The sequence below is a fragment of the Stegostoma tigrinum genome, chromosome 8 (assembly GCF_030684315.1).
Source record: "Stegostoma tigrinum isolate sSteTig4 chromosome 8, sSteTig4.hap1, whole genome shotgun sequence".
In the NCBI taxonomy this organism is placed as follows: domain Eukaryota; kingdom Metazoa; phylum Chordata; class Chondrichthyes; order Orectolobiformes; family Stegostomatidae; genus Stegostoma; species Stegostoma tigrinum.
In genome coordinates, this window is record NC_081361.1 from 52,911,099 (window position 1) to 52,925,710 (window position 14,612).

The 14,612-nt window shown below is 38.8% G+C and overlaps 2 protein-coding genes across 18 annotated transcripts in view; one reads left to right on the top strand and one right to left on the bottom strand.

Annotated features, from left to right (window-relative positions):
• Positions 1–6,220, top strand: part of lrrc7 (leucine rich repeat containing 7) — a 617,590-nt gene extending 611,370 nt beyond the window's left edge. For all 17 annotated transcript variants that reach the window (XM_048539168.2, XM_048539169.2, XM_059647884.1 and 14 more), the window contains one exon: positions 2,128–6,220. In XM_048539168.2, the coding sequence (XP_048395125.1) occupies positions 2,128–2,235 (108 nt within the window). In that variant the 3' untranslated portion in view covers positions 2,236–6,220. The remainder of the gene's footprint in view (positions 1–2,127) is intronic.
• A 580-nt stretch (positions 6,221–6,800) lies between these two features.
• Positions 6,801–14,612, bottom strand: part of lrrc40 (leucine rich repeat containing 40) — a 53,304-nt gene continuing 45,492 nt past the window's right edge. The window contains exon 15 of the mRNA XM_048540021.2: positions 6,801–14,305. Coding sequence (XP_048395978.1) covers positions 14,200–14,305 — 106 coding nt within the window. The 3' untranslated portion in view covers positions 6,801–14,199. The remainder of the gene's footprint in view (positions 14,306–14,612) is intronic.

The window sequence follows — 14,612 nt, forward strand, 5'->3', positions numbered from 1 at the left end:
GGGACAAGCTGGGCTGGTTTTGGGATGCAGTGGGGGGAGGGGACGAGCTGGGCTGGTTTTGGGATGCAGTTGGTGGGGGGGGGGGAGGGGAGATTTTGAAGCTTGTGAAGTCCACATTGATACCATTGGGCTGCAGGGTTCCCAAGTGGAATATGAGTTGCTGTTCCTTCAACCTTCAGGTGGCATCATTATGGCACTGCAGGAGGCCCATGATGGACATGTCGTCTAAGGAATGGGAGGGGGAGTTAAAATGACTCGCGACTGGGAGGTGCAGTTGTTTATTGCGAACCGAGCGGAGGTGTTCTGCAAAGCGGTCCCCAAGCCTCCGCTTGGTTTCCCCAATGTAGAGGAAGCCACATTGGGTACAGTGGATACAGTATACCACATTGGCAGATGTACAGGTGAACATCTGCTTAATATGGCAAGTAATCTTGGGGCCTGGAATGGGGGTGAGGGAGGAGGTGTGGGGGCAAATGTAGCACTTCCTGCCGTTGCAGGAGAAGGTGCTGGGTGTGGTGGGGTTGGAGGGGAGTGTGGAGCAGACAAGGGAGCCACGGAGAGAGTGGGGTTGGAAAAATGTCTTGGGTGGTGGGGTCGGATTGTAGATGGCGGAAGTGTCGGAGGATGATGCGTTGTATCCGGAGGTTGGTGGGGTAGTATGTGAGAACGAGGGGGAGCCTGACTTCAGTCATTAATGAGATTTTAGAGTACGTTATTAAGGATGAGATTGCGGAGTACTTGGATGTACATGGTAAAACGGGACTGAATCAGCATGGCTTAATCAGCCAGAGGTCTTGTCTGAAAAAATAACTGTTAGAATACTTTGAGGCAGCAACAAATAATTTAGACAAAGGCAAGCCAGTGGACATGAATTATTTTTGATTTCCAGTAGGCCTTTGAGATGGTGCCACACAGGAGACTACTAAATAAGATGAGCTTACACTGTCAGGGATAATATATTAGCAAGGATAGAGGATTGGCTGAATGACAAAAGGCAGGGAGGGTTTTTTTCAGGATGGTAGCCAGTGACAAGTGGAGTTCTGCAGGGGTCCATATTGAGACCACACCTATTCACATTATCCATTAATTATCTGGAATGAGGAACAGCGGGCATTGTTGCTAAGTTTACAGATGACATAAAGATAGGTGGAGGGATATGTAGTGCTGAGGAAGTAGGGCAGGCTGCAGAAGGACTAGGAGAGTGGGCAAAAAAGTGGCAGAAGGAATACAATATGAGAAAGTGTGAAGTAATGTACTGTGGTAGGAAGAAGAGGTGCAGACTATTTTCTAAATGGGGAAAGGCTTCAGAAATCTGAAGCATAAAGGGATTTAGGAGTCCCCTTGTTTAGAATTTTCTTAAGGTTAACATACAGTTTAGTTGGCAGTTAGGAAGGCAAAAGCAATATTGGCAGTCATTTCAAGAGGGCTGGAATGCAAGAATAGAGATGTACTGCTGAGGCTTTTTAAGGATTTAGTCAGAGCCCATTTAGAATGTTGTGAACAGTCGTGAGGTCCATAGTTAAGGAAGGATATGCTGGCATTGGAAAGGGTCCGGGGACCTTTACAAGAATGATCCTGGGGATGAAGGGCTTGACATCATGAGAAGTGGTTGAAGATACTAGGTCTGTACTCAATGGAGTTTAGAAGGATGAGGCTTTTCTCTCATTGAAATTTACAAAATACTGAGAGACCTGGATAATGGATGTGGAGATGTTTCAACTAGTAGAAGAGACTAGGACCTGAGGGCAAGCCTCAGAGTAAAGGGACAACCCTTTAGTACAGAATTTCTTCAGCCAGAAGGTGATAAATCTGTGGAACCCATTGCCACAGAGGGCTGTGGAAGCCAAGTCATTTAATGTATTTAAGACAGAGCTAGATAGGTTGTTGATTGATGAAGGGACCAAGGGTTATGCAGCAGGAGAATGGGGTTTAGAAACTTGACTGAGTGTCGGAGCAGACTTGATGGACTGACTGACCTAATTCTGCGTGTATGTCTCATGGTCTTAAAATAGGTAAGTGTTGTAATTCCCAGGTAATGTTACTTAACTTCATGATCACCAAAAACATACTATAGATTATGGATTCCCACTTCAATTATTCTTACGTATGTATTTTTGTTTTGTGTAGGCCAATGGACACAACTTTATACACATGGAACATGAGAAGGCAGTGTCACTTCTTAAAAGTTTCCAGAACACTGTGGATCTGATAATCCAACGTGAGATTCCAACCTAGAACTTTTTTTCACTAGAAAAATGTTTAAATTAAGATTAAAACCCTTCATTGCAGCTTCCTATAAGGAAGGCCAGGCATTTATTTTCCAATTTGTTTTTTTGCCAATTGCTGGACCAATGGCAACACTTGTGCCAAACTTATTATAAGACATTAATCGATCATTATAATAATGTTTAGTATTTTATCTTCACAAATTATCATTTATGAGATTGATGTTTATGTAGTGACTTTACATCCTGTCAGCTAGAGGCTGTGAGATGGCAGGTCATTTGGTGCAAACATTTAATTATTACATATAATTAAATATAATTATATAATTATATATAATTATAATATATACTATATGTAGTATATAACATTCATTCTCCAAGTTGATTAATCATTAGATCTGAGCACCAAAAGCACACATGCTCTTTCGATATTGCACCACCATAAAACACTGCCTCAATCTTGTATATGCCTTTTTTGTAAAAAGCAAAAATACATCAACAAATGCAGCAAATTATGTACTGAGAAATTTAAAGCTATTTTCTTATATATTAATATCTGAAAGAGAATTTGGACATGAGAGGGGGGGTTCGACAAATAATGTCATCTGTTTCATGAAAGCCAATCAAAAATACTGGAATTCCAAGATGCTTGTATACCTGGTTAAACAAAGGCAAAAAGTGTCTTCCTGGCTATTCAATTGCCTTCTTTTATAAGAAATACTTGAAGTCAGGACAGGAGCAAGTTCAATTTCACTCATCGTAAATCCAGAATTTTTTTTCCAAAAATAACAACATAAAATTAAAAACTAAAAATGTTGATGGGGAGACAATGGGTTAGGGCTCTGAATAAAACTTTGAACTTTATCCCTTTTAAACTTCCTTTCCCTTTAATATTTAATGACCAAGAATTGAATTTAAGTTGTCTACTACACAAAACAAACTGGTACCATAATTTCATAAGCCCCACATGTACAGGAGGTATATACATCAGAATGATTGGAACTATACAACTTTCTTCTCCTTTCCCCCAATCCACATTAGCACCAGAAATGTAAATATACTTTGTGGATTTTCAGATAAACTCCCATTTATTATGATCTGTATACATCCAGGAGAAACAGTGCAATGCCAAATCTCAAGCTTGCCTCATTTCGTGAAGTTCACAAGTTTACTGGAACCATTCCTGGCTTTCTAAGCAGGAGCAGGCAATTGCAGAGACAATGTAGATAAAATTATTAGTTACGTGTAAATTTCATGCTGTGCCTCAAGTATATTACCTTAAGTATTACATTATTTTATTTAAAACATAAAATACCTTTACTAACATGTTGTGTTTCAATGAATATTCCTTTAATTTATAATGGTGGAGACTCTATCATCATGTAAGGGTTGGAGTGTCATTTTCCATAATGAACTTTAAGTTTTAATTTTTAAAATATTTTGAAAAATTGTTTATTTCTGCTGTATTGCTTAATGTTATGTTTTGAGTCCAGCAGATGTCTTAATTGAAACTCTGCTCAAAGGGATTAAACTAGGGTGATCAATGCATGTCACAGACCTTCGCAGGTCAATACATAATTGAAACTCAAGATTTTCTGACAGGTGCCAAGTCATATTGTTGTATCTGAGATTAAATAATAAATGTGCAATTTTGTGAAAAAATAAATTTTGAAACATCAGGATAGGATGAGATTAATGTCAGGAAACTGGGGAGTTTTTTTGTGGCGGGTCTATCAATAATTCTGAATGTAATCATTGTGCATTCAACTTAATGAATTATAAACAATGTGTACAGGCGATTTGCAAAACAGACATTCAAAATTAACACTTCCAAAAGTTTCCAATGCCTCATGACAAGTAGTGATATATTAAACCTTTCCTATCCTAAAAGGTTTAAATGGCACCATTTCTCAGTGGATCTTGCTTTGAGTCTTGGTACCACTCCAGCAACTATTGACTGACACTCCAGTGCAATAATGAAGGGCTGTGCTTCAATATCTGGGGTAGTTTTTCAAATGTGATGTTAAACTGAGACCCTGACTGCCTTTCGGATATACATAAAAGATACTGTGGTGCTGCTTATGGAGCTAACCCAGCATCAGTCACTATTTATCCAGCAAGTAACATCACTTAAAACATAATATCCAGTCATTATCAGATTGCTGTATGCCAAAGCTTGCTGTGCACAAATTAGTTGACATTGTTTCTTGCATTGCAACACTGACTACACTTCAAATATACATTGGATTGGTTAGAATGCGTTTTTGGACGTAAGGACATGAAGGTATTACATAAACTGTGATTATTTTTACTTTGTCTTTATTTTGGCAACCAGGTAATTTATGAATGTGCCAAAAGACTTGCAAATAAAAACAGGGAGGGTTTGGTGGTGGTGCAAGTTGTGTTGGCTTAATATTTGCTTAAGAGTGAAATCAATCCCTATCATTAAGAATGAAATGTAATAATGATTTGTTTCCCACATGACCAAATCTGCTGTATACTGTTACCTTCAATGTGCGAGTCAACTGCAGTTTCAGATTTGTACTATTACTGCAGTGGCAATTAATTCATACTGGAACATCTTTATTATTCTGTGCCCACGCACACAACTCCTGATAAAGTAAATTTCTACAGCTTTTTGTTTTGCCTTTGCCATTTTTCTCCAGTTGTCTGAAGATACAATGAGCTTAAGTCTACTACCTCAATTTTAACTCTAGTGTAAGTACACATCAAAATGCACTTAAAGGTTAAAATTACACTAAAATGTAATTTTAAAAAACCATAATATAATACTCAAACTTAATTGGCTCAAACTACCTTTTTTTTCTGCTTTAAAATGTGTTCAAACGGAGGTATGATTTGAAGCTTCTAACTCTGACAAAACAATGGTGGATTTTGTTATCACATTTTTTTGTTACTGTTTTAATATTGCTGTTGTTAATGTTCAACTTTTAAATGAAAATCAGTTTCAACCAACATCTTTCTTGGAGTTTGTTAGGAAATACTGCTATTTTGAGCAATACTAACCACATTATAAATGAGGTATGATCTGTGCCTGTGACCCACTATGTATGGAACTCAACTTCAGTCCTGCCTTGTTGAAAGATGAAGGCACAGCCTTTCACCACTAGCAGAGTATAGGAAAATAATGGAACAATTCATATTTGTAGATTTATTTTTACTGTTTGGAAATTGTGGTAAGGTTGCTTGCAAATAACAGTTTCCTGCAGAAGTATCAAAAGGAAAGGAAGCAGTACCAAGATCTAACTAAGTCAACATCCATTAGATGGGCTGATCAAAAATGGAAATTCCTAAAGTGAATGAGGTCGCATATCCATTGAGAATGATGAATACAGGAATGATGGATAGTCAGAATGCAAGTGACCCAGGGACATGAGTATACCGTTTGTTTAGGTATCATAGAATAGATTGCATTGTAAAAGTGAACCCTTTATGTAAATGCAGCTTTGTTGATGTACAAAAACTCACATTTTTGTATGTGCAAAATTCATAATGGAGAAAAAATACAGTAAAATTTAGTCTAATTGCAGTATTTTGTAAATAACTGTCAATGACATTTAAAATAACTTTTAATCATTTAGATTGTGAATGTAAACATCTGCTTCTGCAGTCAAAAATACTTTACTGGACTTGAAAGCTGCTTTATGTGCAAAAAAGAAAATACAGGATTTTACACTTTTTAGTTTCACAGACTATAGTGAAGTTGGAAAAACTTGTTTGTTCAAATGCACATGCAAGTCTAAGCCTTCCAATTTTATTTACGTATTATGTATTGACACTATTTTATTGGTACAGTGTCTAATGTGTTCAGAATGCATTTTGCAGATTCTGTATGTATATATTTGGAGAAATTTTACCAGAGATTAAAAAAACCACGCTACTCATTTCCAATGTGGGTGCAACTATAACAGAGCTATTTTTTGGCTTTGAAATTCTGGGAATCTTTTCTGTATTAAAAAAGTGTTTGAATAATGTATGAAGTCTCTTTAATGAACAAACATTAATTTAAATGGTTATACAGTTGTAAATATCTCTTGCTAAATGGATTTATCATGCCAAGGCTTGTGTTGCATAAGTCTCATTAATGAATTTCATAGTTTTTTTTTTAAACTCCCAGTTTTTAGGTTGAATTAATTCTTAATGTATTAATGCTTGTCAAATATAAAACTGTGTTAATTATTTGCACTTCTGGAACAGGTATTAGTGATTTTTGTCCATTGTCAATCACTTCGGTATTGATAACTTTCCATAAGAACAAAATTCTACTTCAGGTAATCGACCAAAGAAAATAATTGTCACTTCTTTCATTCAAAGATATTTTCAGAACAAAAGTGGTCTTCTTCAATAGTTGCTGCACATGTAGCATACTACAACGAATTTACACTTACCCTCCCCATAAACACACACGTGCACACGTTTTTTTAAAAAAACAACTTTTTAGACATGCTCAGAAAGCTGGTGCAGAAATGAAGCGCTGAATGAACCAACCTCTGCATTATAACAACAATATTGTGCTCAAATTGTTCTCTTTTTCTGGTCAGACTCAAAACTACATTTTGTTAAGCATTCACCAAAAGTATAACTCAGTTATTTTAATACCAATTTTCTCAGGCCAATACAGTGGTATACATTTATGCAACAATACATGTTAGCATGCACAATTTTAACACAACATCATTGCTCAAAGATCAAGAATTTACAAAAAGGTATAGAAAACAAAACTCTTGTTTTAGACAAAAATTATTTTATAAATCAACTAGCTGTGTTATTTGAAAGCAGTAAATTACAATTTCAAATGCAACCTACAGAGAACAGCTTTTAAAGAAAATTGTCACGAGTCACCTCCATATTTAAAGATAGTGATGCTTTTGAGAAATGGCAGAGATCAGTACAGTTAAACCTTTCCAAATTTTCACCTGTAAAGGCATTAAAGAAAATGGAATTTATCTGTAGGCTGATTGACCAAGTACCAGTCACAGGTTTTCACAGTCCAAAGATATGCAGGCTAGGTGGATTGGCCATGTTAAATTTCCCGTAGCGTTCAGGGGTGTGTGGGTTATGGGGGATGGATCGGGGTGGGAATCTCCAAGGGACAGTGTGGACTTGTTGGGCCGAAGGGCCTGTTTCCACACTGCAGAAAATCTAATCTAAATCTAAAAACACTGCCAGTAGTATTTGAGCAACATTGGCAGTTTACACAAGTTATCTAGTTATAGCACCACAATACAGTGTTTAGGGAAAAAAAAAGTTTAGTCCCTAGAACAGCATTCAAAATCCTGTTGAGCAGCTGGCATGTTGGGTTGCCAAAATTTCAACATTTAATAACAAATTGTTACTGTCATATCTCGCTGTGCCAAACAACACCATTCTTTTTAACAGCAGTTTCAAATGATTCTGATCAACCTCTTCAACAGAATCCCATCTTGGTAACTGATCGTATAACATTGCAACTACACCTAGAGTGCAGTTGTTGAATTTCACAAACATTTTAAGTATAAATTTATCTAATTTAGAATTTTGTTTCAACATAGACATAGCACAGAATTTATAAAGCACCAGAGTCTGGTAGGAATGTCAAAGTTCACAGTAACAGATATTTGCAGAATAGAAAAAAAAACGTGAAGTAGACTTGATGCTTTGAAGGAAATAATTTCTCTAAGACAAGAATGCTTGAAAATCCGTGAATGCAGTTAGATGAACTGTCAAGATGGATTCAAAACGAATATCTACATAAATCTTCCTGGTAGAGAATATGATTTAAAGGGTCTTGGCAACCATAATCTATATAAGGCATACAATTTATATCTTTGATTTACTAAACCAGGATTGGAGACTGAACCTTCAAAGCTAAAGTAACTTTCATAGGCCACATTCAGTTTCACTTTGAAAACAACAGTTTTCCGTTTAAGAACCAAAAGGACTGCGGATGCTGTAAATCAGGAGCAAAGTCAGAAGTTGCTGAAAAGCTCATTAGGTCTGGCAACATCTATGAAGAAAAATCAGAGTTAACGTTTCGGGTCCAGTGACCCATCCTCAGAACAGTTTTAACGAAACATCACTGGACTTGAAACGTTAACTCTAACTTTTCTTCAGAAATGCTGCCAGACCTGCTGAAATTTTCCAGCAACTGCTGCTTTTGCTATTCCCTTTACAGTTTACAATGGAATATTTTAAATCAAAAGATTATTTTTCTTTACTCAGATTTTCCTGCCAGATAATCTCTTTGTGAACCTACTTTACAACACCAGAAATGTAAATTTAATCCTCTTCATCTTTTCACCCCAGAAAAGCTAGGGCAGAATCTTATTAGTTACATGGAGGTGGTTTTAATAGCCAGACAGTGGGACAACGTGAAAACGCTTTGAGTTCCTGCCTACAGTCAACCTTGCCAGATGCAAATAATCAATGGAAATAGCTGACCTACGAACAGCTCCCCTCAGACTCCATTTTGATTTAGCCCTCTTCCCTCAACTCACAGGACCCTTCAGCTTTCATGATTTGCATTGCCCTTAACAGACTGTGTACATAAATTATTCAATGGAAACATGGTCATTTACTGAAGGTGGTTAATAAATTTTAAAAAAAAAAGACCTGGGGTGATTCGATGATGGGAAATAAAAGTTAGCAGCTGCCAAATAACTGGCTGCTTGAAGAATACTGTCAAATTTTTATTGAGGATAGGCCACAGAGCCAGAAAAGCCTTGTTTGTCTGTCTCCAACAGAGCTTTCTTTCTGCCACAGGGCTACTGGTGCAGCTTCAGATCATCTTAGTACCCTTTATAATGATACACTGAAGGTTATGACCATGAATAATTTAACATTTTAAACATATGCAACAAACACCTTCAACCACCTTACCTAGATGTCCACATTTGGATGGGCAGGCAATATCATCACTAACAGGACATACTTTTGGTTCTGACTTCAAACAAAAATTCCAAAAGGCAGTATAATTTTACCCATTGCAGCCTGTAAAGGAGTCAGACATTCCTTTAGTCATTATGCGAAAGTGTACTAAGCCAGTCAGGCCAGCTAGTTTCAGTTTTACCTTTATCTTATAATTACACACAATTATTACATACCATCCAAATTGGTGTCACTAGAAATCAGGAGAAGAAAGCTGATTTTCCTAAACTAGGGCAGTGCAACCAAGTATTACACCTCCACTTCTGTCCTTGCACAGATCACAACTCAGCACAGACCACAGCTCAACACAGGCAAGGCACTGAACATTGAACATCCAAGATAACGTTGCCTTTAGCTATTGGGAAACTGGTAAACATAAGCAGATTCTATTTAAAGTAAAATTCATAACCAATCAAACCAAATCGCAAATATCTTTTAAAAAGTTGAAACTGGATTTTAAAGAGATCACAAAGTCTGGAAGATCACTGCATGTAGAATTTGAGTATTTGTCACGAGTAGTCTTAAACATGTCTTTTGGCAGTCACACCCGGTAGATTAAGTAATTTAAATTCAAAAAGTGTTCAGGGACAACAGAGTGTGACTGTAATTGAGGCAGGTAGGGGGATTCTGAGTTCAGGAGTGCAGGAGCCTCAGCCCTTGACCTTGACCAACAGGTATGAGATTCTTGCTCCCTGTATGGATGAGAGAAAGGACTGTGGACAGGATGAGCCAGCTGACCATAGCACCATGGTGCAGAAGGCCATTCAAGAGGGTGGAGCAAAAAGACAGGTAGTTGTTACAGGGGATTCTATAATTAGGGGACAGATAGTATCCTATGCAAGCCGGATCGGGAGTCCGGCATGGTGTGTTGCCTGCCCGGTGCCAGGGTGCGGGACATCTCCGACCGGCTTGAAAGGATATTGGAGCAGGAGGGGAAGGATCCAGTTGTCGTGGTCCACGTTGGGACTAACAACATAGACAAAGCTGGGGTAGAGGACCTGTTCAGGGATTATCAAGCACTAGGAAAGAAATTGAAGTACAGGTCCTCAAGGGTCATAATCTCTGGATTACCGCCTGAGCCACGTGCCAATTGGCAGAGGGAAAAGAAAGTTAGGGAAGTAAACACGTGGCTAAGGGATTGGTGTAGGAAAAAGGGATTCCATTTCATGAGGCATTGGCATCAGTTTTGGAACAGAGGGGAGCTGTACCGTTGGGACGGTCTCCATCTGAACCGATCTGGAACCAGTGTTCTAGCGAAAAGGATAAATAGGGTGGTCAGTAGGACTTTAAACTTCTGAGTCGGGGGGAAGGGAAAGCGAAAGTGAATATGGAGTTAAATGGAAAGATAAGCAACAGGAAAGCATGTGTAAAGGTGGGTTTAAGCTCGAGGCAGACTAGGAATACAGCAAAAAGGAAGGATAGCTTAAGACATCTTAGGATTTCCAATATCTCTAATAATGATAAGAAAGTTAGCATTAAGGCACTTTACCTAAATGCTTGTAGTATTCGCAACAAAGTAAATGAATTAACAGCACAAATCATCTTGAATGATTATGATGTGGTAGGCATCAGAGAGACATGGTTGCAGGGAGTTCAGGACTGGCAGTTAAACATCCAAGGATTCACAACTTATTGAAAAGACAGGGAGGTGGGTAGAGGGGGCGGGGTTGCCTTGTTGGTTAAGAATGAAATTAAATCTACGGCACTGAATGACATCAGATCAGAGGATGTGGAGTCTGTGTGGGTGAAGTTGAGGAACCACAAAGGCAAAAAATCCATAATGGGAGTTATGTACAGACCTCCTAACAGTGATCAGGACCAGGGACGCAAGATGCATTGGGTAATAGATAGGGCATGTCAGAAAGGCAAGGTCACGGTGATCATGGGGGACTTAAATATGCAGGTGGATTGGGTGAATAATGTTGCCGGTGGATCCAAAGAAAGGGAATTCATGGAGTGTTTGCAGGATGGCTTTTTGGAACAGCTTGTGATGGAGCCCACAAGGGAGCAGGCTATTCTGGACTTAGTGCTATGTAATGAGCCTGACTTTATAAAAGATCTTAAAGTAAGGGAACACTAGGAGGCAGCGATCATAATATGGTAGAGTTCAGTCTGCAGTTTGAAAGAGAGAAGGCAAAATCGGATGTAATGCTGTTACAGTTAAATAAAGGTAATTACAGGGGCATGAGAGAGGAATTGACGAAAATTGACTGAAAGCAGAGCCTAGCGGGGAAAACAGTAGAGCAACAATGGCAGGGGTTTCTGGGTGTAATTGAGGACACAGTGCAGAGGTTCATCCCAAAGAAAAGGAAGATTATCCTGGGTGGGATTAGACAGCCCTGGCTGACAAAGGATGTCAGGAAATGTATCAAAGAAAAAGAGACAGCCTATAAAGTGGCCAGGAGCACTGGGAAATAAGAAGATTGGGAAGGCTACAAAAACAAACAGAAGATAACAAAGAGAGAAATAAGGAAGGAGAGGATGAATTATGAAGTTAGGCTAGCTAGTAATATTAGAAATGATAGGAAAAGTTTCTTTCAATACATAAGAAACAAAAGAGAGGCACAAGTAGACATTGGGCCGCTCCAAACTGATGCTGGAAGGCTAGTGATGAGAGATAAGGAAATAGCTGAAGAACTTACTAAGTCCTTTGCATCAGTCTTCAAAGTGGAAGACATGAGTAGTGTGCCAACAATTAGGGCGAGTCAGTGGGCAGAGTTGAGTATGGTAGGCATTACAAAAGAGAAAGTGCTAGAAAAGCTAAAAGATCTAAAAATTGATAAATCTCCTGGCCCCGATGGGCTACATCCTAGAGTTCTGAGGGAGGTGGTTGAGGAAATAGCAGAGGCTTTGGTTGAGATCTTTCAAAAGGCACTAGAGTCTGGGAAAGTCCCAGATGATTGGAAAATTGCTGCTGTAACCCCCTTGTTTAAGAAACGATCAAGGCAAAAGATGGAAAATTATACCCCGGTTAGCCTAACCTCGGTTGTTGGTAAAATTCTAGAATCCATTGTTAAGGGTGAGATTTCTAAATTCCTGGAAGTGCAGGGTCAGATCAGAATAAGTCAGCATGGATTTAGTAACAGGAGGTCATGCCTGACAAACCGGTTAGAATTCTTTGAAGAGGTAACAAGTATGTTAGAGCAGGGAAACCTAGTAGATGTTATCTATCTAGACTTCCAAAAGGCCTTTGATAAAGTGCCTCACGGGAGGCTACTGAGCAAGGTAAGGACCCATGGTGTTCGAGGTGAGCTACTGGCATGGATTGAGGATTGGCTGTCTGAAGAAGGCAGACAGTTGGGATATAAGGCTCTTTTTTGGAATGGCAACCGGTGACAAGTGATGTCCTGCAGTGTTCAGTGTTGGGGGCGCAGCGGTTCACTTTATATATTAATGATCTGGATGAAGGGACTGGGGACATTCTGGCGAAGTTTGCCGATGATACAAAGATAGGTGGACAGGCAGGCAGTACTGAGGAGGTGGGGAGGCTGCAGAAAGATTTAGACAGTTTAGGAGAGTGGTCCAGGAAATGGCTGATGAAATTCAATGTGTGCAAACGCGAGGTTTTGCACTTTGGAAAAAAGAATACAGGCATGGACTATTTTCTAAATGGTGAGAAAATTCATAAAGCAGAAGTACAAAGGGATCTGGGAGTGTTGGTCCAGGATTCTCTAAACGTTAACTTGCAGGTAGAGTCCATGATTATGAAAGCGAATGTAATGTTGTCGTTTATCTCAAGAGGGTTGGAATATAAAAGCAGCGATGTGCTTCTGAGACTTTATAAAGCTCTGGTTAAGCCCCACTTAGAATACTGTGTCCAATTTTGGGCCCCACATCTCAGGAAGGACATACTGGCCCTGGAGCGTGTCCAGCAGAGATTCACATGGATGATTCCTGGAATGGTAGGTTTAATGTACGATGGGACCTGGGATTGTATTCGTTAGAGTTTAGAAGGTTGAGGAGAGATCTAATAGAAACTTACAAGATAATGTATGGCTTAGAAAGGGTGGACGCTGGGAAGTTGTTTCCATTAGGCGGGGAGACTAGGACCCGGGGGCACACCCTTAGAATTAGAGGGGGTAAATTTAAAACGGAAATGAGGAGACATTTCTTCAGCCAGAGAGTGGTGGGCTTGTGGAATTCATTGCCACCGAGTGCAGTGGAGGCCGGGACATTAGATGCTTTCAAGGCAGAGATCGACAAATTTTTGATCTCACAGGATATCAAAGGCTATGGGGAGAGTGCAGGGAAGTGGAGTTGAAATGCTCATCAGCCATGAACTAAATGGCGGAGTGGACTTGATGGGCCGAATGGCCTTACTTCCACTCCTATGTCTTATGGTCTAAATAAATCACCTGTCCTAATGTATTTATAAGAAAACAACTAGGTGAGAAATTTTCTTTAAAAAAAAGATGTTTGCATGTCAAGGAAGGACTGCTCAACACAGATTTAATAATATCTTATGTATTGAAGCAATATGAATGATGAATAATAATAAAAAACATCAGGATCACCCAAATAATCAGCAGAACACAGCATATTTCAAAACTGCCAAATGTCAGCCAGAAACTTACAAAACAAAGTACATTAAGATACCCCAGGAGTTCAATATTCAAAAGAAATCAGAAGCATGTCTATCCTGATATTTCAGAAGAAAGTTCAATTAATTGCTCATTGGAGGTACAAACCATTACTAATGTGCTAAACTGAAAAGATTCAATCATGTGCTGCAGCAAAATGCATGCACAATTTGACATGTAATGCAAAAGTGCGAAGATCCTCCTCTCATACTCAATGAAAAGTGACACCTAGACCATTGTTTCTGATGTAAATAGATCATGTACGTCATACTTAACTGCACTGAAACGTGGCTACTGAAGTCAACTTTAAATCTCTAAGAGCAAATGTAATCTTGAAACAACTATTTTAATATTATGGAACAAGCCACAATTTCCTTTTAAAGCCTCTTTAAATACTTTATATTGATTAAGTCTTCAATCAGTGCAGTATCTTCAGTAAAGCAATTCTTCCTCTCTCAGGCACAGATTTATGTAGGAATGCGGTTTCTAAGATATTCCAGGACTGCAGCTGTTCCTCTAGCCAAGATAGCTGCCCGTGGATTACGAAATGGATTTCCTTCGAGGAGGAGGGTTCTGCATGAAATAAAGTGGCACTTTGTATACTGGAAAATATACAGCTTAAAGTCAGTTGTGTTGTTATACAACATATCATGGAAATCTTGGGACAAATAAAGATACAAAATTCTACTACAAAGAGACCTTTTTGGAAAAATACTAACTATAAAAGGCAATTACTGGAAGGTGAAAAGAATTCAGCTTTAAATATTTACTCAGCTGCTAGGGGACAAACAACAAAAGCTTAGCAATCTTTTGACCACTCTTCATCTTACATCCCTGGACAGATGTGCTTAAATCTCTTCTACAAGGCTCATGACAAAGA